The 23872-nt window shown below is 33.7% G+C and overlaps 1 protein-coding gene across 19 annotated transcripts in view; it reads left to right on the top strand.

Annotated features, from left to right (window-relative positions):
- BAZ2B (bromodomain adjacent to zinc finger domain 2B) overlaps nt 1–23872 on the top strand; it is a 293190-nt gene that overhangs the window by 160261 nt on the left and 109057 nt on the right. For 16 of the 19 annotated variants that reach the window (XM_038584598.1, XM_038584604.1, XM_038584613.1 and 13 more), the window contains 2 exons: nt 2252–2395; nt 19937–20125. In XM_038584598.1, the coding sequence (XP_038440526.1) occupies nt 2254–2395; nt 19937–20125 (331 nt within the window). In that variant the 5' untranslated portion in view covers nt 2252–2253. The remainder of the gene's footprint in view (nt 1–2251; nt 2396–19936; nt 20126–23872) is intronic. The other 3 variants (XM_038584612.1, XM_038584610.1, XM_038584611.1) reach the window with 1 other exon arrangement.

The raw sequence follows: 23872 nt of genomic DNA, 5'->3' as shown, positions 1-23872 counted from the left end.
TAAAATCTTAAAAAAAACCTTTTTATTATTTTTTAAAATACTACACTTAATTAGTACATTTTAAAATTCTTTAAGATGGTGAGGTTACCAGCTATAAATTTTTTAGAATAACCTTTTTCTGTAAACTCTACCTAGGTAAAGGATGCATATTTTTTGTATATAGTGAAATGAGACTTGTTGGTGAAAACAATTAATGGAGAAAATGTCAGTATGGGCCTTGCCAACAGACCAGCCACACGTCTCCAAGCTCATTGGTGACTGTTTGATGACCCAAAACCTGCCCTTTAAGCATTAGTTTCATGTAACCATCAGGATCAACTACACTTTTCCAAGATGAATGCTGATGAAGAAAAAGAAAAGTTCTTTAAGAATATGGACATGCTCATTTTAGCAGTATCATCATCTGTAGAGATGATCGACACTGGTGCCAGAATATGAAGAGAAGTTTTTGAATTTATATATGATTGGGGGGGATCCCTGGGTGGCTCAGTGGTTTAGTGCCTGCCTTCGGCACGGGGTGTGATCCTGGAGACCTGGGATCGGGTCCCACATCAGGCTCCCTGCATGGAGCCTGCTTCTCCCTCTGCCTGTATCTCTGCCTCTCTCTCTCTCTCTCTCTCTCTCTCTCTCTGTCTCATGAATAAATAAATAAAATCTTAAGAAAAAAAAAACAGTTCTATATATGATTGGGAAACTTACTTAAATGGTTACCAATGATGGTATGTGTCAATCTGAGATAACCTTTTATTATATGTATCGATCTTATGAGAAAAATCATCTAGATACTATATGGATTAAATCAATATTTATATATTAACCCAGCATTATTTTAATTGGCCAGTATTTTTATTTTTATTTTTATTTATTTATTTTTTTTAATTGGCCAGTATTTTTAAATCAAACTATTTTTCTTAGAAAATATAAAGTAATTATGTGATTTGCTTGTAGAATTCCATACAGAAACCTTTTTTATGGTTAGATTTCATGGTGAAAGTTTACTTGTGGTTGATCGTAAGTTCAGTTGTAAATGAGCAGTATCTTTTTTTGTTTCTTCCTGTAAATTGTGTACTTATTAAAGCAGTTGTTAACTTCGTGATTTTCTTGCCTACCTGTAGGATCAGTGTATGCAAAGTATTAAAATAAGCATAACCTATTCTAGATTTTAAAAATTTATTGGGATAACATTCGAAATTAGTTTCACTGGTAGAGTATGATGGATATTACAAAATGATCATCACAGTAAGCCTACTTAACATCCATCATCACACAGTTACAAATTTTTTTCTAGTGATGAGGACTTTTAAGATCTACTTTCTTAGCAGCTTTCAAGTAAACACTCTAGTATTACTAAGAACAGTCACCATGCTGTACATTATATCCCATGACTTATTTTATTTTATTTTTTTTAAGATTTTATTTATTTATTCATGAGAGACACACAGAGAGATGCAGAGACATGGACAGAGGGAGAAACAGGCTTCTCACAGGGAACCCAGTGCGGGACTCGATCCCTGGATCCAGGATCACACCCTGAGCTCAACCACTGAGAGCCACGCAGGTGCCCCTCCCATGACTTACATATTTTAAAACTGGAAGTTTGCACCTTTTGATCGCCTTCACCTATTTCTACTGTAGATTTTTAATGACAATATAAACTTGCAATAAGGCCATTGTAAAATTGTACCTAAAATAGCTAAGCAGATAAATAAAGATACATGTAAGTGGCTCAGTCATTATAATGGGTCATACTAAAGCCATTTTAACTATAGTTCAAACTTGATGTTACTAACAACTCTAAAACGTATTTATCTTTTTGGTGAGGGAGAAATGCTTGCTGTGATAGAGATTACCAGGTCAGATTCTTGGATGCTTAAGACTTACCAGACTTGGAATTAGGAGATGCAAATGTGGTGTTGTTTTCTTGATTTGTTAAGATAATATGGGTATTATGTTGTAAGTGAATAGATGATGAGGTGATTTAGGAAGAATAAGAAGCTAATATGTTATATGCAAGTCTATTAAAATAAGGTTTGGTATACTTAAGATTAATCTCATTTCATAAATTTGTGATTTAAATTATACTTGTTTTTATTCCATATTTTATCTTTCTGAAGAACACGTTTTGAAATTATTTCATATTTTATAAAAGTATGCTTAAATGTTTGACTTATTTTAATAATAAGATATATTTAATTCTTTGAATAATTCCACTATCTAATACTGAGAATTAACATTTTTCTCCCTCTCATAGACATGGAGTCTGGAGAACGGTTACCATCCTCAACAGCCTCCTCTACTACACCTTCATCTTCTCTACCTTCTGTGGCTTCATCAGTTTCAAAAGGCGGCCTTTCCACGGGAGCTGCTTCACTTAGCTCTACAATCAACCCATGTGGTGAATACCCTTTATTAACTCAGTTTTAGAATGCCTTCCATTTACTAATTTACATTCATAGTGTTTTATTGAACTCTAAATAAAATGTTTTCATTATCTCTGTTGACCTGTTGAATAATAACTAGGTTAAACATCCAGTTTGTGCTTTTTCTGGATTTTACCAGAACACTGAGGTTGCACTTTTCATGCTTATTAGAGTTCTCTTTGAGAGTTTCATTGTAACATCTTATTTGACCATTTCAATTAATAAATGAGCACACACAAAATGTTTAAAACAATAGGCCCATGAGGGAGTGAAGAAATACAAAGGAGTCCTTGGTGGTAAGATTAGGTACCAATGCTATGGACCTTTTATTCTAAATGTGCTTCTGGTATTTGAAATATCCTTCTCCAAACTGCAACTACCCCAGTTCATAGATGTTTACTAAAGGAGATCATTTACTCAATGGAAAATATTTTAAAAATTAATAGCCTGACAAGTTTCTTTTCAACATGAACAAAGTTTAGATTGCTAAAAAGACAATAATAAGAGTTTTATTTCAGAAGTGAAAATATCATAAATTTTATTATGTAGAAGGTATTTTTAATTACTGCCCAAAATCACTCTTTGCCCAAACACAGGTTTGATAGAATACATCCTTTTTTATTTTTATTTTTTTGAAAAAAGAAAACACGTTAAGTGTGATTAACTTATTCCTTTATCAGTAGGAAGCTTTCTAACCTTAAATATTTTTGTCTTATAGATTATTTCATGTTTATAAGCAGTAGAACTAAATGATATCTCACTTTTTTAAAATTAGATTTAAAATTTTGGATAAATGAAATGCATATATATGGAATGTTTGTTGACAAAATACCTTAGTAAATTATCAAACATATATATGTTCAGTTATTCTTTTTAATCAGTGGAATGACAAGAAGAATGTCATTTTGTCATTGATTTATCAGAATAATTTTCTCTAAAATCGGTGATTATAAAATAACTAGGAAAAAATCTTTTATTAAAATAAAATAAAATAAAATAAAATAAATAAAATAAAATAAAATAAAATAAAATAAAATAAAATAAAATAAAATAAATAAAATCCCTGTTCTCCTGCACTCTGTGCAGTCTTGGTTGAATCCTTGTACAACTTCATGCACACTTCCCTTATATATGAAATGATGAATACCTTTGATGATATGCTGTGTTCAAAAATAGTGATGCTATTTTATCTTAAGTTTGTCTAAATGATTGCACACAATTGTACCTTTGTAATTATTTTCCCCTGCTTTTTATAATTCTTCTTCTCTTTGTTGACAATTCATTTCAGTGGATCTTCCAATCTGCTATGTAACTTTGTATTTACTTCTGAGTTAGTCTTTATATAATGTTTCTAGAGAATTTTTTTTTTAATATTGAAGATTTCAGTAGCATTCTTGAGTTTTCTGGATACTTTGCTGTTACCAATTTCTCATTTTTCTAAATTAGTGACACATGAATTGCTTACAACTTTGATTAGTCACATATTAGGCACTATTTTTTGTTAGTAGTAGTTGGAAGTTGCAAAAGGGGTGGAGTATGCCGAGTTGCTGAGTGGCATCAGAAATTTCCTTGTCTAGAAAGGAATTCATTTTTGTCATTTATTTACCAACTGAAAAAATTCTAGGCTTTTTATGTTAAGAATGGAAGCATATTTTATTTCTGTGTTTATTCAGGAGTATATCAGTTATTAACACATTATACTTTCAGTATATATAGCATGAGTTTTTTAAACTTCCTAAGAAAATGCTTTGTTTTTGTTTTTAACTTTCACAGTGTTATGATTTATGCTTAAATTTTATATTAGCTTCCAATTGATAAGTTGCTTAAGAGAATACTCAGTTGTCCCACAAAGCTCTATGTATCATATTTTCCCGTCTTCTCTTATTTGACTCATTCTTTTTGGCACATTCATTCTGATAATTCTCTTCCTTTACAAAAAAGATCGCAAAGTGTTAATGGACCTGAACTCTTTGTCTTAATAAACAAGTTAAATCTCCTCAATTTGTTTGATGTAAGAGACAACAAGAACAGTTTTCATCTTTAAAATGTCAAAACCTCAACAGTTCTTTAGTGGCTCCTTTGAGGACATTCTGTTGTCTTAAACAGTTATTTTAATTGGCCTTTCTCTGTCATCTTCATTAATGGTATGTCTATAGGAATTCTGAGTTACAAAGGATGTAATTCAAACCTGCTTTCAAACTTTGAATGATCAACTAATTTTTTTGAGAGAATACTATGTCAGGGCTTGGGATTAAGCCTACCTACAAGTTAGTCTGTCACTATTATGGATGCTGGCAGAAGACATGAAACTCCTGGGTCAGAAGTTTTATTACTCACCGTCATAGCAAATAACACAAATATCATGTTGGCATTGGCTCCCCACACCTCCCAAGTCCCACAGAGGCAACACAGTGCCCCAGTTGAATTTTATAAATGCAGTGGATTTGTGTCACAGCTGAAGAATACTGAACTTGGGGAATCCATTGCTTTCATAAAAATAGAAGCATACCCACTCTTCATCTTTAAGATGTTGCTTCATCCTTTAGGGTTGCTCCTTACAAATGCATTCCTGAGAAACAGCCTCCTTATAGGGTGGTCTCGGCTTTGCGTTCTTAGCCTACCCAGCAATAACATGCAGAGACCTGGGAGAATTGCATTTTACACACCTTTAATTTTATTATGGTAACTAGGATAGAAAACAACATTTCAGTAATGATTGATTGATCTAAGGCTATCTGCATATGGGTTTTGTTGTTTTTATCAGAAGAGTAATATTTCTTCCCCCTTTAAGTTATGATTTTTACAAAATAACTTGCCTACTTCTAAAAAAATAATTTGGGATAGCTTTCAGTAAATGTATTGGTACAATAAACAAAAAGTAACTAAAATATCAAAATGTAGGTTTTAAAAAGTGAAGAGGTGTTAGCTAAAGAAAGCCAATGTTATTGAACAAAAAAAAACTTACCAAATTAGCCACTAAGAATAAAAGAAAACAATGGTTTGTATGACTCACACACCACTGCTAGTAAGCATATCAGTTCCTCAGAAGAAAACGAAACTTTTTTTCTGGCCCTGAATAGTATAGGAAATGTCACCAGAACCTTTGTATAAAAAGCCAAATAATGGACAGTATCCCATATGCCAGTTTCACAGATATTTACAGTATTCCACATATTGGTTCTGAATGAAAGTTAAAAGAATAATAGTTCCACAATTAAACCTTATCAAATTTGTTTGAAATTTGTGGTCATTGACCTAATACAAAGAGAGAACTTTGAGAAATTTCAGTGATAGTTAAATTGTGTCATAGACTACTAGTTTTCTTTTTCTTTTTTTTTTTTTTGTTTTCATTTTTTAAAAAATGGTTTTATTTATTTATTCGTGAGAGACACAGAGAGAGAGGCAGAGACACAGGCAGAGGGAGGAGCAGACTCCATGCAGGGAGCCCGACGTGGGACTCGATCCCAGGACTCCAGGATCACGCCCTGAACTGAAGGCAGACGCTTAACCGCTGAGCCACCCAGGCATCCCAGACCACTGGTTTTCAACCCATTTTTGAGGGCAGAACCTTCAAACAAAGGCTTATAAAAATGCTGAATATATAAAACATAGAGGCTGTTTAAAACTTCTCTGGCTAAAGCCTGAGTATGCCGACTTTTCTTAGAAAAATTAAAGAGGCCGATTTACACATGCATCTTAATTACAGGCCACCTCCCTCTACAGATGCCAAATCATAGTATATTGAGGAAATTGCAAGTTAACCAGTAAAGCCCTCAATTTAGGGTATGTGTTAGTTCTGACAATGCTTAACTATGAATAGGAAAACATGGCAATTAAACACATAAGCTAATAGAAAGGCAGTTTTGGAGTGGGTAATGCCATCACAGACCTGGGCTCCTAATTTTATATTCTGTCTTCTAGATTATGGGACTTTCATGCTCACATGTGTATCCGGTGACTGTAAGAGAGCTGATCCACATACAGCACTATTTTCCAGGAAGGAAGAAGGTGGGGTGGGGGTGGAGCAAAAGTTGCATGCCAGCTTACTTTGACCCCTATTAAGGAGCTTTCCCAGAAACCCCATCCAGAGATTTCCACTTACATCTCTTTTGTCGGAATGATAATCTCGGCTTCAAGGAAGTTCAGGAAAACTAGTTTTTTGCTGAACAGATTGCCATCCTGAAGAAAATAGAGTTATTAAGGAAGAAGAGAATGGATAGGCAATATCTACTATGGCTAAGTGGAACCAGAGGGATGGGAGGTCAAGCTGGAGAATAGGCATTAGCCTATGTCAGATTATTTAGAACTTCATGTGTGATGCTTAGGAATTTAGGCAAAATAAACTATTGATTAAAGATTTTGCAACTGAAATATCTTGAAATTGAATCTTGGTTTATCTGCGTATTAACAATGTGAATTTTGATAAATTTCTTAATCCTCTCTGAGCTTTAGTTGCCTCATCTATAAAATGGATATAATTCTACCCATTTTTCAGCACTATAAGGATAAACAAAATAATGCCTGACATATTAGTAAGGACTTAGTAAATTATAACCATTATTTTTATTTACACTTCATCCAAGTGGAAGGGTTTTATATGATCGCACAGCTTTGAAAATGAAAGCTTGAGCATCGTGTCAAACATCAGTTTACAATGGGAATGAGACTAGAGACAAATACTTTTATTTATCTGGGTGGGAAATTATATGGACCAAAATTAAGGAGTTACTGGAGATGGAGAAAGAAGTTGCAGAGATATTTAGGGAGTAGAATCTTATGGGATATAATGACTACTCAAATTTGGCAAGGCAATGGTTAGAGAGAGAGAGCAGCCCTGACATGACTTGAATAACTGGGTCAGGAGTGATGTAATGAGAAATGTGGAGGAGGAAGTTTTAAAGGCTAAAAGGCTCAGTTATCTTTTTGCATGCTGTATTTAATGGAATATACATCCATTTATGTATCCACACTGGTGTTGGTGGATATTTGAGTTGTTTTTGCCATTGTTATGACCATTAAACATGGATTCCAGTGCACATAAGCACACATTTTTGAAAATGTCTTCAACTTTACAAGTAGTACTAATTTATTTTTCCACCAGCTGTGTATTAAAATTCCTGATGCTTGTCATCCATGCTAACTAACACTTCTCATTGGCCAGCCTTTTTGATTTTTGTCAATGCTATATATAAAGTAATGTCTCATTAAGGTTCCTTTTAATTTTTTTTAGCCTTTTGGATTTCTTCTTTTTTTAAGTGATTATCTAAGGCTTTGGGACATGTTTCTATTGGTTGGTATATCTTTTTCTCATAGATTCATGAGTATTTTATATTTTGGATGCTGGTCCTTTTGTCAGTTATATTTGTGGGAGATATCTTTTCCCAGTCTGTAGTGTGTCTTTTATTCTAAATTGTCTTTTGGTTAACAGAACTTCCAATTTTAATGTAGTCAGATTTATCAGTATTTTTATTTATGCTTATCCTTTTTGTCTTAAGAACTCTTTTACCCTCAAGGTCATACATCTATGTTTTTAAGGATTTTACTTTCCTTTAGTATTACTTTGAAAAGTTTATGGTTATCAGATATCAGGCCGGTTGTGATAGACTGAATTGGCTTTTTGATTTTGGACCTGTGACCAGTGGGGTTGTTGGTTGATTTGTCAGTTCAGCTCATGATAACATGGACCACTAAAGCAATTTAAGCCCAAAGAGATTTAATACTGGGAACAGAGGTGCTTATGAAATTATTGAGGAGCCGGTCCCTCATCCCCGCAAATGATTTCAAGGCATTAACTATTGAATTGGCTTGCTTAAGGAACACTCTGGTTCAGTCAGGACACCACTGTTCCAACTGATGACTCCATGGGTCATACCACATTAGCTGCAATCCAGTAGTCAGGAACCACTATCATAACAGCCTCCAAGATTGGTCTGTGTTGCCTGCTAGAGCTGCACCAGCAAAAAAACATACCTCATGTGCTACTAATCTGCCAACTTAACTCAGTTTTTAATTCTTTCCAAATACCTCTGATTGTCAGAATCTAAATTATATCCAGAATCCTGGCTGTACAAGAGACTGATAAATGTAGTTTTTAGCTGCCCAGCTTCTGCATCGCAGGAAAGTACACTGAAAGGAGGTTAGAACAAATGCTAAATGAGCCAATTACTTATCCACTTGAACTTACCTAGTGATAGGTCCTCTGCCTATCTCCCAACCAGTGAAGTGTAATAAACTCCTGATACATATAGATGAGCTTTGTTACAGTTTCAGCAGTATTTTTCTTCAGAACATTTAATAGCTCATGTATACTTAGTACAAATCTCTTTTGAAGGGTGCCTAGGTGGCTCAGTTGGTTAGGCATCTGACTTCAGCTCAGGTCATTATCTCAGGGTCCTGGGATCCAGCCCCTAGTCAGGCTCAGTGCTCAGTGGGGAGTCTGCTTTTCCCTTTCCCTCTCTCTCCCTCTGCCTCTCTCCAACTTGTGCTTGTGCTTGCTCTCTCTCTCAAATAAATAAATAAAATCTTGAAGAAACAAAACAAATCTCTTTTGAGATTTGTCAGAAATGACATAGTTGACCTCTTTCTCCTTCTTGAAAACCTGTTTTGGGGAAAAGTCTGTATCAACCTGGTATTATTTCTTCCTTTAATTTTTGATAGAATCCACCAGTGAAGTCATCTAGGTTTCTAAGGTTTGGGTGGTGTTGTTTTAACTGTTGTTGGAAGATACTGAAACATGAGTTCAACTTTTTAAATATCAATGTAAAACTGATCAGGTTATCTTTTTCTTCTTTAGTGAGCCTTGGAATTTGTGTTTCAAGGAATTTATCCATTCCATCTAAATCATTGAATTTATGAGCACATTATTGGTCCAAATAATTTGTACCCCATGGGATGCGTGGGTGGCTCAGTGGTTGAGCGTCTGCCTTTGGCTCAGGGCGTGATCCTGGAGTTCTGAAATGGAGTCCCACATGGGGCTTCCTGCAAGGAGCCTGCTTCTCCCTCTATGTCTCTGCCTCTCTCTCTCTTTATCTCTCTATGTGTCTCTCATGAATAAATAAATAAAATCTTTTTAAAAAATAATTTGTGCCCTTTTTTCTTTGTGACTAGAAGTTTATCAATATATTTGAGGTTTATTAATATTAATCCTTTTGAGTAGCTTTTTTCATTGATTTTTCTCAGTTTTCTGTTTTCTTGATTTCTATCCTTTATTATCTCCCTGTTTTTCTAGGAGTGTGATTTTTTTTTTTTTGTGATTTATTGAAGGGAAAACTTAGATAATTTATATAAGACCTTTTTCTTATAAATATATGCATTTACTGGTATAAATTTTCCTGTTAAGTACTTTAATAGCTCTATCCCACAAACTTTGATTTGTTTTCATTATCATTCTAGTGAAAATAATTTTTTTTTAAGATTTTATTTATTTATTCATGAGAGACATAGAGGGGGAGAAACAGGCTCCCTGCGAGGAGCCTGTTAAAGGACTCGATCCCAGGACCCCGGGATCATGACCCGAGCCAAAGGCGGATGCTCAGCCACTAAGCCACACAAGAATCCCACCTAGTGAAAATAATTTCTATTTTCCTTTGTGAATTTTTTGACCTATGGGTTATTTAGAAGTCAATAAATTGACATTTTTATTTTTTAAAATTGATGTCCATTTTAGTGTCATTGTAATAAAAAAACATACCGACGATGATCTGTTCCCTGTTTTTTTGGCTTTCCACTGTTGAATTTTTAGACTGTTGCCCTGTGTGTCTCCTCCGTGCCTGTGAAAATTGTCAGGTCAGCCAAGTACTTAGGCCAGATGAGTCTTATTCTCTCTGGTTTCCTTGTTCCTAAGATTACCCTCTACTTTCCAGCTGCTCCGCCAGCTTTGGACTCTGTACTCTGACATTTCAGGCTTTCTGCTGTCCAAGCTAATCATAGTGAAGGAATGTACTCAATTAAGAAATATATAAAACTCAACTGATATGCCGTGCGTACCTCTGGCTTTCAAGAATAGATTTTTCTACGTTCTCTACTAGCTGTTCTGCGGGGCCCCTGGGGTCCTTCCCCATACATGCACAGTGTACTTGTAGCTAGGCATTTAGATAGTTTAAGATCTGAATTTGAGCCTCATTCTTTCTATGGTTTGCTCACTGCCAGAATTTCCCCCTTTAAATTTCCTGATGTCGTTTTATATCCAGTTTTTATAATTATTTTCTATGGATAGTTAATATGACCTCTACACTACTACTACAATATTACCTGAAGTTGTCCCCCACAAACAAATCACTTTAAAAAAATTTTCACTTAAGACCCCAGGAGTGGTATATGACTCAGTCTAGACAATCCAAATATCTTATTTCCTAGGCAGTAGTGATTGGGCACATGATGTAAGTCAGACTAATCAAAGACAAAGAAATTATATTCTGGGATTTTTATTGGTGAGAAAGGTTAGCCTTTTGTCCCACAAACCTAGGAGAAAGGACTCATTTGAGGACATGGAGCCAAGAGAAGAAAAAGAAATTAAGTACTGGTAGACTTTGAATCAGTCTTCCTTATCTAAAGTGAGCCTTTCCAAAAGTTTTTAAGTTATATGAATTAATACATTCATCTTTTCACTTAGCCATTTTGAATTGGGTGTTTGGTACCTTTTGACCTGATGCACCCTCCATGATCTAATCTTGGCCTACTTAAGATTTATCTGGTACTGTTCTAATTCTGGTCCCATTATTGTTCAGACTCCCTGGCCTTTCACTTCTTCAGATATAAAACATTCTTTCCCAAATCAGGATCTCAAACATGCCCTCCCTCTGTCTGGAAGATCTTCATGTGGCTGAATTTTTCTTTTTTTTTTTTTTTTAAAGATTTTATTTATTTATTCATAGAGACACACAGAGAGAGAGAGAAGCAGAGACACAGGCAGAGGGAGAAGCAGGCTCCATGCAGGAAGCCTAACATGGGACTCGATCCCGGGTCTCCAGGATCACATCCCAGGCTGCAGGCGGAGCTAAACCACCGCGCCACGGGGGCTGCCCTGATTTTTTTTCTTAAGCTTGTTCTCAGGTTAAATGTCCTGAGACGTTGATTGGAGAATTCTCTTCTTTCTATAGTGTCTAGGTAATTGTTCTACTATTGTATATTTTTGTCCCTAATAATTTCCTCCATCATACTCTTCACAATATATAATTATACATTTGGTGTCATTTTGGTTATTTGTCCCTTTTTCTACATATAAAGGATGGGAGCTATATCTGCTTTCTTTTATAAGCATATATCCAGTCAGTACCTGGCACAAAATATATGCCCAAGAAGTAATTTTTGAAGAAAGGAAGGAGATGAACTTGTAGGACTTGGATTTGAAAATTAGATAAAATAAAGTATCTTTAATAAGTTTTCTAGGCCATGCTATATTTTGTTCCGGTAGTACCAAATGACTATGCAGATTTTAGTGAGGAATGGGCATTATAAGCCTATGGTAAGGAATCTTAAAGGATCAATCGACCTCACTGAAAAGGGAATGAATAAATAAAACCCTGCAAGTCCAAAATTATTATTTTATTAGAACTTCTTATTTAAAAGCTAACCACTGCTTAAATTTACAACCACTAGAGAATCATCAAGAAAATGAGACAGGTCTATGATTATGGGTTTAAGAATAAAGCCAAGGTTTCATTCCAGTTTCCTTTAGTATTTATGTTATAGTATGAGTAACTATTACATTTTAGTTGATTTGTCTATAGTGTAGATATCTATAAATTTCAAATGTTCAGCTGTATAGCCTTCCTCCCACTCAGGGGGTTTATTTTTGAAATATTTTACTTTGACTTTTATGAGTAGAACTTTATAATTTTAATGTAGAATTTTAACTGTAAATTACTACAGAAAAGTAATGCCTTCAAATCAGTTTAAGTACTCATAAAAATAAACCCAATATTATAGATTAAATTTTATTTTCTTCCAAAAAGAGATATACTGGAGTCCTAACTCCCAGTATCTCTGAATGTGACCTATTTGGATATAGAGTCCTTACAGAGGATCAAGTTATGATGAATTATTAGGGTGAGTTTTAAACCAGTATTACTGGTTTCCTTATAAAAGCAGAAACTTGGACACAGAGACATGCACAGAGAAGCCCATGGTGAGGACATAGGAAGAACACCTGAGGTTACCAAAAGCTAAGAGAGAAGCATGGAACAGATCCTTTCTTAGTACCTTCAGAGGGAGCATGGCCCTGTCAACTCTTTGATTTCAGACTTTGAACCTCTGGAATTGTGAGATAATACATTGTGTTCTAAGCCAATCAGTGTGATACTTCATTATGGCATCCCCAGCAAATTAATATACCCCGTATGTTTTTCAAGGTAATTTTTAATAATTTTTACTTATTGTAATAATTTTTATTTATTGAAACAGGTAAGAATTTAGAATTTGATTATTTTTTTAGTTATCTTTTTTCTATTTCATTATTAAAGTAAAGCTGCATTTGAAGATAAAAAAATATATAAAATATTATATATTTTTACCATTTTTATCCATGAACTCTAAATCCTTTCACTGGTCTAACAAAAATGCTTATTACGAAAGAGGCACTGCTCCTATCTTTACCAAGAGTCATTTGCTAAACTGAATTAAAAGCTGTTTCCATGCCCAGTGTTAGAGAGTAGCACTTTTCATTCCCAAGGTTACTTAGGCTTTTAATGACTTGTTTTCTAATAACAACAAACAACAACAACAACAACAAAAACCCTGTTTGAAGGGAAAATAGTAACTTTACATAGACCCTAAGCAGATTACAACTTAATCAAATGTTTGAAGTTAGTATCACCAGTACACATAGCAACATCTTGGACCCCAGGTATGTTGCACCGAGAAAGGTGTCTTGCTTCTTCTATGATGCATAACCTCCTCTAATCATGAGAAAGCATCAGACAAACCCCATATTGAGAGATATTCTATAAAATATTGGACCAATATTCTTCAGTGTATCAAGATCATGAGAGGTAAGACTGAGGAACTGTCACAAAGAAGAGAAAATTAAGGAGATACAGCAACTAAAACTGATAAGATCTGAATAAGTTTTAAGTTTTAGCTAATTAATCAAGATTAATTTCCTGGTTTGAAAATTATTTTTTGTCATGTAAGATGTTAACATAGGGGAGGTTCGGATTCTACTAATTTTGTAACACATGAGAATCCTAAAATCTCAAAATACATGCTTAAAAATAAAAATAAAGACATTATTTCCACGACGTGCATCTTTTTAAAATATTAAAATGTAGGGGTTAACTGAGAAAGTTTTGAGACTGCAGGAATGAAATGAAAATTATTTGCAGGAAATATTTTGTCACCAATAACTATAGAATTATTTGTTCTCTACTCAAAGTTCAAGTTTATAGTTTATACATTTTGAGTTCCAGAATATTTGAAGATGAATATATTTAAGAATTTTAATATGTGAGCCAGTAATCTGAGCATCTCTTTAATTTACAGTAATTTTGGTGATGTTCGATTTTGTTTTTACATTCATTCATTACTAGCATTAAAATACACACATAACCCTTATTTGAATGTGCTGCCATTTTTGATGATTAGCATACCTTACAGGTTGTATTACTAGGGGCTGATTTTGCAATGCTGTAAAATTATGCTTATGATTTTAAAGAACTAGAGACAAGAGTTTGAAGACATGTTGCAACAAGTTTGGGAAGCAATGGAAGATTAAAGACCTTTTTCTTTCCAGTGCACAAAAAGCAACATTCGTGGAGTTCTATCCTAGTAATCAGTCTCCTTGATTTTAAAAAGATTAGATGCTTCAGCATACTTCTTATAATTATTTTCTTTAATTGGCTATCTGGACTTTTTCTGACTGTGAGTAGATCTTGTTCACTGGTAGTTCAGGTTCAAGGCATTATTATCGTATTTATACTATTTTGTTCTTGTGGGAGAAAAACCCTTATTGTGTTGTATCATGAAGTTCACTAACATTAATAAAGATACTTGCAGTTACCACGCCTTATTACTGAGACATGGACATATAACTACTTTAAATCATTTATACATAGATTGGCCAGCAGAATTTGAAAAGCTGTGTTAAACGGTGTTCAGCTTATTAAGTCAGAATTTAGGTATTACAGATGTGTATTAATTTTTATTATGGAAAATTTGCACATTGTTACCTGCCTGTTAAAACAGAAACTAAAAGTTGGATTTATAATATTGAAACTATATTTGAATTTTTTTAAAAGATTTTTATTTATTTATTTGTTCATGAGAGACACCCAGAGAGAGAGAGGCAAAGACATAGGCAGAGAGAGAAACAGGCTCCAGGAAGGAAGCCCGATGTAGGACTCAGTCCTGGGACTGCAGGATCACACCCTGGGCTGAAGGCAGACGCTAACTGCTGAACCACCCAGGCATCCCTATGTTTTAATGTTAATATCTGTTAAAAAAAAATAAGTGTAGTCTTCTAAAAGTATTATTTTATGATATAATTTATTAGGTTGCAAATGTTTTCTCAGAGCAAAATTTAAGTTTTAATCATAACACATTATTTGGGAGCATCTTCTGATATTAGATATATTAATATAGAAAAAATTACTTCTACAAAAATAGAACATTCTAATATCCAAATAATGTTATTTTGTAGTTGTAAGATTAATAGAGCCTGACTCCTGTTGTATTTTGTTTCATGTAAGACAATATCATTCTGCTTTTTTTATTAATACAGAATATGTTTTGTCTTAAATGTAGTTGTAGCATTCACTGAGCCACCACAAGTTCATGAGCAAAAATCACCTTGGCAACAGTAACTTAAAATTTCAAGACAACTAAAGGCTAAGGATATTGTTCTGGCGATGGAACCCAGGGTATAATCTAAACAGCACCCCCTGCTGTATAAGAAAATTAAAGCACAATGTAGATGTCACTAAATCAGCTTCTAATTTTCCAAAGAGCTTTGAGTACCATTATGAATTTTTTTTATAATTGGTGCAGAGAAAAAATTATGAGATATACAGTTGACCCTTGAACAACATAGGTTTGAACTATGTGGTCCCCTTATGGACACATTTTTTTTTCAATAAATACAGTATTGTACTATAAATGTACTTTCTCTTATGATTTTCTTAACATTTTCTCTAGCTTATTTTATTGTAAGAATGTGGTATAGGATATAGACAACATACAAAATATGTGTTAATTGACTGTTGATGTTGTCACTAAGGCTTCCAGTCAGCAGTAGGCTATTAGTAAAGTTTTGGGAGGAGTGGAAAGTTATAGGTGGATTTTCAACTGCAGGGCGTGGAGGAACAGTTGGCACCCCTTACCTCTACCTTGTGCAAGGATCAGCTGTATTTTTAACTATTTAAAGAATAATTCCTGGGGTGCCTGGGTGGCTCAGTTGGTTAAGCATCTGCTTTTGGCTCAGGTCATGATCCCAGGGTCCTGGAATGGAGCCCTGCTTTGGGCTCCCTGCTCAGTGGAGAGTCAGCTGCTCCCTTTCTCTCTGCTTCTCTCTCCCGCCACACCTCCCTGCTCATGCTTTATCTCACTTGTGCTCTCTCTCTCTCAAATGGGTAAATAAAATCTTTAAAAAAAATAAAGAATAATTCCTGGTTGTTCTAGCCTTTTAAAAGAAGAAACAAAACTATCATTTGTCTGTGGCAGGTATTAGGAAAGGTTGCCCTTGCAACTGATAACAGTATGTTTTATGCAGTGTTTTGTAGAGAATAAAAATGATTAAGAGATGGCCTTTTCCTTTATAACTTTATACTCTAGTAATGGTATGATAAAAGATAGCAAGTAATCATGAAAGTTCAAAGAAACCTCAAAACATGTCTGGGAAATTCAAGGATACTTCTTAGGCAATATGCTTTTGAGATGGTTAGGATAGATAGGATTATATGAGGCAAAAGAAGTCAAAAAGCATATTACATAGGCGGGGGTGGGGGGTGAGGTGTGAAGTGGAGAAATAATGTGACCAAAAATACAACAGTGGGAAACATTTGTTAAGTACTAATACCTCACACTTTGCAGGTATTGGGGATACTGAGACAAATGAGATTCAGTTTTTGTTATCAAAACGCTAAAATCCTAGCTTACCATTTATTTGCATAGAAGTGATAGTTAAAACAGTATTTCTACGAAATACTGAGAAAGAAAGCATACAGAAAAAAATTAAGATAGCTGGACAAAATCCTTAAAAATGCTTACTTTTTAGAAAAGAAAATCCGATAAAGCAGACCAGAAATATTATTAAGAGATATAGTTAAGAAGAAGATCAAGACAGTTCCATGACCTGGAGCTAAAGGGTGAACATGGGTTTTGTGTTGTTGTTTCAGTCCCTCACCCTCCCTCCCTTCCCTGAATGTGGGTTTTAATAAGGCAGAGGCACTCAGCAATGCCAGATTTATAGAGAAGTTAAAAATGAGACAAGGCAGCCTGGGTGGCTCAGGTTTAGCACTGCCTTTGGCCCAGGGCGTGATCCTGGAGACCCTGGATGAGTCCTGTGTCAGGCTCTCTGCTTGGAGCCTGCTCCTCCCTCTGTCTCTCTCTGTCTCTCTGTCTCTCTCTGTCTCTCATGAATAAATAAATAAAATCTTTTAAAAAAAGATTTAAAAAATGAGACAAGATTAGTGGGACCTGGTTAATTAGGGAAACTTTAGTAACTTGGGGCTTAAGGTTTGACACAAATATTAAAGATTCTGAGAAGTGGTGAGGGAGTAGACATACAGGTAAGACTTTTCTCTCAAGTCTAATGCAGGAGAGATGGTGATGAGATTAAGAAGGAAGAATAGATAGGGTTGGGGATTGGTAGCAGCCTGGGGGAGCCTGGAGGTCATGCTAAGAAATAAGGAAATGAAAACAGGGAAATTGTGGTTAGAGTGCAACTTCAGAGTTTAAGAGCTTGAAGGTGATAGAATTTTGAGTGATCAAATCTAGAAATCTAGTATGTTACTTGACTTAAATGGAATCAAGGAGGAATAAATGCCAAGTGGTAATAAAAAAAAAAAAAAAAAAAGTCAGGACCAGGGGTTGGTGACATAAGACAAGAGGAAGCTAGGAAGTATACTTGTAAATTTAAATGAAGATTCAAGACAACTTTCTGTTCTAATTTAAGTTCTTTGGATCAGTCCCATGGATGTGCCCCTTCTGTTCTTAATGAGTAGTGAATTAATTTGTTAAACAGATATTTATTATATATCTACTTTATATGAGACCACCACTCTAGGTATTTGGGATCTATTATTGACTCTTACATATGACAGTAACCATTTAAATAATACTGAGATATTAACTAACTCGTTTTTTATACATTGTGGTTTAAAAATATAGTTCAGTACTATTAAATTATGTTCAGCCATGAGTTTCTTGAGGTCAAGGATAGTCTCATTTCATCCTTGTATGGCAGGTACTAAACATAGCATCTGATACTTAATAGGTATGTTCATGAAATGCCTGAATTACAGAAACTTTTGAATAAAGAACAGAGTAATTCTGCAAGATTTTTTACGTGGAATTCATATCTGTGTTTTTTTAAAAGATGATAGAAAAACAATACTAAAATCATATGTAGTGTTGAGACTTTTTTTTTTTAAAGATTTATTTATTTATTCATTCAGAGAGAGCAAGAGAGAGGCAGAGACACAGGCAGAGGGAGAAGCAGGCTCCACCCAGGAAGCCCTATGTGGGACTCGATCCCGGGTCTCCAGGATCACGCTCTGGGCTGCAGGCGGCGCCAAACCGCTGCGCCACCGGGGCTGCCCCTGTTGAGACTTTTTTAATATAAAAGCTATATTTTTAAAGATTTTATGTATTTATTCATGAGAGACACAGAGAGAGGCAGAGACACAGGCAGAAGGAGAAGCAGGCTTCCTGCAGGGAGCTTAATGCAGGACTTGATCCCCCCAGGCCCCAGGAACATGACCTGAGCCAAAGGCAGGCACTCAACCACTGGAGCCACCCAGGTGTCCCGAAAGCTGTATTTTTTTATCTCATTGACTTTGAGATTCTTGCTATAAAGGCAAAATATAGTGATAACCACAAAAGTACCAAATTCACAAATTTTCTGTTTAGGCTGTAATGAACAGAAACAAAGATCGGCTGGCTTAGAAAAGATACCCAAGTCTGTCATTCCCTTGTCCTTCCTTACGGTTCCTTTATGGGCCTTCTTTGCAAAGACACTTTGAGGATCTTCCCTGTGAGATCCAGTTATTATGTTGTTATATTGGAACCTTAACCCTCAATCAGTAGTTTTTACTTTATAAGCTGACATATGATATAACAGATGTAATGTATTTAAATCTTAATACCTTAGTAAAAATAATGTAATGTTATTTCAGCAACTTATATATGTTTTATGTTAGTCTCTGAGGGTAGACTCTAACCTTTTTGATGATTCCTCTTGGTTTTCAGGGAATATAAAAGCAGAGGAGAGATTTCCTTCATAACTAAATGATTAAAAAAGTATTGTTAGTTTTAGCTTTTATTTTTACATTTCTCAATGTATTATATTAAAAGTAATTAAATTGCAATGCACAGTTAGGTATAATATAAACAGAAGATAATATAACACAGAGCATAATACCTTTACCATAGTAAATTCTTAAACTAGCCTGGAGTGTGGGGTTTGATACTCTATTTCCATACTACTAGGCCAGGGAAACTTAATTATTTCCTAGAAGTAAAAGGAGAATTTCCAAGTTTTAACAAATTTTCTGTCAAATCTCTTCCAAAGTATGAAAAACAAGTTGTATTTTTGATTGTATAACATTTCAACCTGGAGCTATGACACTTAGAACTAGATTCCCTTTAGAGTGGAGATTGAAAAGTCACACATTTGAATTGAATGTGATCCTTCCATCACAAAGTTAAAAATTACTTTTATATTGATAACCACCCTACGATGCATTTAGAAATATCTTAGTAAGTTTATTCATTAAATCTTGATGCTGTCTTTTGTATTGCTTTATTAGGCTAGAATATGATCTCTTTTTGGTATCAATTCTCCTCACCTGAGAGGCATTGGACAGAGACCATAGTTTTCTTCTGGCACATGGAACTGGGAATGCTTTGCCCAGAGTGGGTGATAATTTGAGTAATGGCTTGGTGACAAATTCTGGACTTATTTCATTGGTTTTCAACTTTATGTTAATAGAACGCTTTTATTTTCCTTCTTTTGAGTAAAAAAAAAAAAATCTGATAATACTGTACCTGTATTAACAGAAAGTTCACTTCAGCAGGTCAAACTGTTATAATTAGTGACAATTGTGTACCTAAAACATTATTTTTCAAATCTCAAATTCAACGTAAATAAGGTTATACCACTCATTTTAATTATATTTTGAGTCCTTTCATATTTCTAGAAATATTCTATAGGGTTTGAAGAACAGAAATAGAAAAAGAAAAAAATGTAAAATAAAAATTTAATCAATAAGAAATTATTATAAATTTTAACTATGAACGCTGAAATCAGATAAATCTCATCTGTTTTTATAGTACAACTTTAAGTGTGTTTTTTTCCCTCCCAGGACATTTATTCAGAGCAGCTGGGGATCAACCGTTTAACCTGTCCACAGTGTCGAGTGCCTTCCCAATGGTCAGCCACCCAGTCTTTGGTCTACATTCAGCCAGCTCAGGGCATTCAGAATTTGGTGGTTTGGGGACACTTGGTACACCCACAGCCTTAGCCGCACATCCCCAACTAGCATCTTTTCCAGGTAAACATCTGTTACAAACAGTGTTCAAGGAAAGGAGAAAAGCTTGAAAATGTTCAAGCAGTAATTTGTTTATTAAATTGACTAAAAAGAATAGTCTAATGCCTGGTCTATTAAAATTCTTGTACAAGAATTGATTCAATCATATTTATCATGTGCAAAAAAACCCCACACTATGTGTGCTAGATGGCATTGCAATTATAGATGTTCAAGTGTTTAGCTAGAGAAAGGCGCATCTGCTACAAAAGTGAATAATTAGGCCAAGTTTTTCTCATGCTTATTATTGAAATATAACATGCAGGAAAGTGTACATACTGTGAGTGTGGAGCTTAATGGATTTTTCAGCTTTATTTGATTTTTAAAAAATTATTTAACTTATGGTGGAAAGTAAACTCCAGTTCTTATAATGAATATCTCTATACTTTTGAGTTTCACTTCTCTGCACTTTCTAAGGAAGTTGAATTTGGCTCTTAGATTTCTATATTTTTACATATTTGATCAGAACAACTTTAGATTTGCACTAAACAACTTTAGATTTGCATTGTCACTTATATGACAGCAAGACCAGAACTATCCCCAATTTACAGATTATGAGAATTTGAGAGCTCAGTAAGACACCATTCAAAGCTTAAATTGGACAAACATGCTATAATCTGTCTTGTTATATTATTTTGAAAGTCTAAACTTTCATGTGTTTCCAGTGATTGATTTTACTTTAATAAATTTTGTAAGCAATGTATGGTTTGGTGTTATATAAAATAGTTTAAGAATTAGAGCATAATTCTAGAGACAAATAGACCTGAGTTAAAATCTGGCTATGTGACATTTTAACTGTGTGACCATGAACAAGTAATCTGACCACTCTGCCTCAGTTTTCTCATCTGAAAAATGAGGATAGATAATGGTACCTGCCTCTTATGGTTCTTGTGAAGATTGAAGAAAATAAGCCAACTGATTGCAATGTTTAGTATACATAACTAGTAATTATCATTATTATTTCCTCTTGCCCACTTTAATGGGTAACATATTATCAAGTGCTTCTTCAAAAGGAAATAAGTATCTCATTTTAACTATATACAGAATGGAAAGATGATTAGATGTATATTTCAAGTACTGTTTCTTGAGTCATATTATTCCTTTAATTCAGCTGTCTGGCATAGAGGAGCTGATGGGGAGGGGTAATGTGACTAGAGAGTTAAAGTCTTTTTTATTTTTTTATTTTTTGGAAAGTTAAAGTCTTAAACTAAGTCGTAATGTTTGTTTTAAAAATACTAATAGGAAAAAAAATAAAATAAAATAAAAATAAAAATACTAATAGGAAATTATTTTGGCCAGTTTCTAGCATGGTCGCTTAGCAAGATAATCAATTCAATAGATATTTCCTGAAATATAGGATCTCTGAATAAAAGTCAAAATATATAGTAGTAATGTAGGTAGCTATTGGTGTCTTAAATTTTTTTTTATCATTTTGTTATAGTTTATTATATCATTGCTTTTGAGTGTTTCTAAACTGCAATGTAATTGCTATATTATTAAAATCAAGTACTATCTCTACTGAAATAATAGCTAACAGGTGTAAAGAGTTACTTATCTGGACTTCAATAATACTGATACTTCCACCGAATGAAAAAAAAGTTAATAACTTCTCTAAGCCTATCTGAATTATTCACTCATTCATTTATTGTACAAAGTTCTTTGAGGATCTACCATGTTCTGTGCACTGAGGAATACACTAACATAGTACATGTTGTTTACGGTTTTTAGAAGATGAATAAACAGACAATTATAATACAGTCTAGTGGTGAAAGTATGTCTGTATAAGCATACTTTTTTTTGCCAGAGACTACACCTAGACCTAGAAGATTCATTTGTTCAAGTTGTAGATTTGGCAAAATTTAAATTTAAATTCTCTATAACTGCCTTTATTCAAAAGGGTAATCTAAATGCCAAATTTTTGAAATAACCTAAAAAATAAATGAAGAAGGAAGAAAATATTAGAAATCCTAATTAAAAATAAGTTATTTTAAAATTTTATATACTTATTCTGCATTTCAGATGATCAAATCAATAGATAGAAAATTATGTTATGGACATTAGTATAATATTATTTCCATTTTATATTGAAATAGTATTTCACAGTAATTTCTTTTAAAATATTTATAGTTTTTGGTCATATTTTTATATTACTGTGAATTTCTGTGAAGCATCTGGCTCTATCAAGTATGAAAGATTTTAAAATGCTACTATATCTTCTAGGCTGTCTATCATCTGAAATATCAGACTCTTTCAGTTGAATATTATTAATGTTGCCAATATGCTGTTACCTCCTTTGAATACGTTCAGAAACTCATCATGTACTGGCTTATGTAATCCTTATTTTGTATATTTTATCAACAAGTTAGTAAGTGACTAAATTTGTTTTTTTTTTCTTAAACTTGGAAGATAAATAAGCTTGTCATTTAACAAAAATTACATTATCTCATGAAATATTAGACATTTGTAAAGTTTGTAGTCAGAAGCTCTACCATTTTCATATTTTTATTTGATTGATTTTATTTACTTCTTGTTGTTTAACCTGTGGTGTCAGCTTGTTTATAACATACACATTTTCCAACTTTTTTTTTTCCTAATCCCCATTGTGTACTTATTTATAGCGCTGTTCTAACATACAGTATTATGGTTATGTTTTTTTCTGAGGTTATATCTAAAATATTTGAATCTTATTATACTTTGATTACCTTAACTGATTTGTTGGTTGTTTATGAAGTATATACATTCAGCTGTAACACTTTAATTATAGACTCTATATTAAATAATATAAATATCTTTAGGAAACCTCAGTCCCTTTTTATTAGCTATTTGGAACCTAGGTTTCAAACCTATAAATAATAATAGATTCCAACTGTGCTGATACAAGCCCAAAATACACAGTTTTTCTTCCCACCTAAATACACTTCTTTCATCTAAACAGTGGATAAATGATTAATGCTTTTGTATAGTTATTCTTGGTTCAGTTCCCATCATTCAGGCACTGCTAAATATGCATTGGTGTCATTTCACTAGCAATGCCTTCCTGCAGTGCAGAAGAATAGCTTTTGCAGTTTTCTGCTAATACTGTTTTTAGACCTTTTAGAATAGCAGCTACCATGAACATTTCACTTTTTAAAGAAAACAGATTTTGCCATTAGATAATGAGGGTACACATTGCATTACATTCTATTTTTAATGAAGAGATATTCCTAGAAAAGATTTAAAGTTCATGCAATACAATACACTGACAATATTGAATTTTTCCCATACTATATTATTGGGTTTCTTTTCTCTAATTTCCTTTTGGTGGTTACAATCAATGAAAAACATAGCATATCTCTTGGAAGATTAACCTGAAAGGTCATAACTGATTTGGTAATCTGGCCGGTTAGCCAAGTGGAAAAGATTATTTCTGAGATTTTTAAATGGGACAATACAAGACTTTCTTTTGGATTATTTTCAAATCTCTTCTTTATCTTTACCCTTTTTGAAAAATGTATTCTATAAAATTTGGCTTTTTTCCTATTCTAAAAGTTTTAACTAAGTTTAACTGTTTGAACATCTAAATTGCATTTGATGATTTTCTACCACTGATTCATTTTACATTGATAAAACTGTCATTGTTATCTGTAATTTATGAGAGAAATAGAAACAAAATCCAAGCTTTCTTTATTAACTATATGGTGAGGAATTTTATAAACCTTTTATATTTTAATATGA

Source organism: Canis lupus, chromosome 36, assembly GCF_011100685.1.
Source record: "Canis lupus familiaris isolate Mischka breed German Shepherd chromosome 36, alternate assembly UU_Cfam_GSD_1.0, whole genome shotgun sequence".
NCBI lineage: Eukaryota > Metazoa > Chordata > Mammalia > Carnivora > Canidae > Canis > Canis lupus.
The sequence above is the reverse complement of the archived record's forward strand: the minus strand, read 5'-3'. Positions and strand labels throughout refer to the sequence as shown.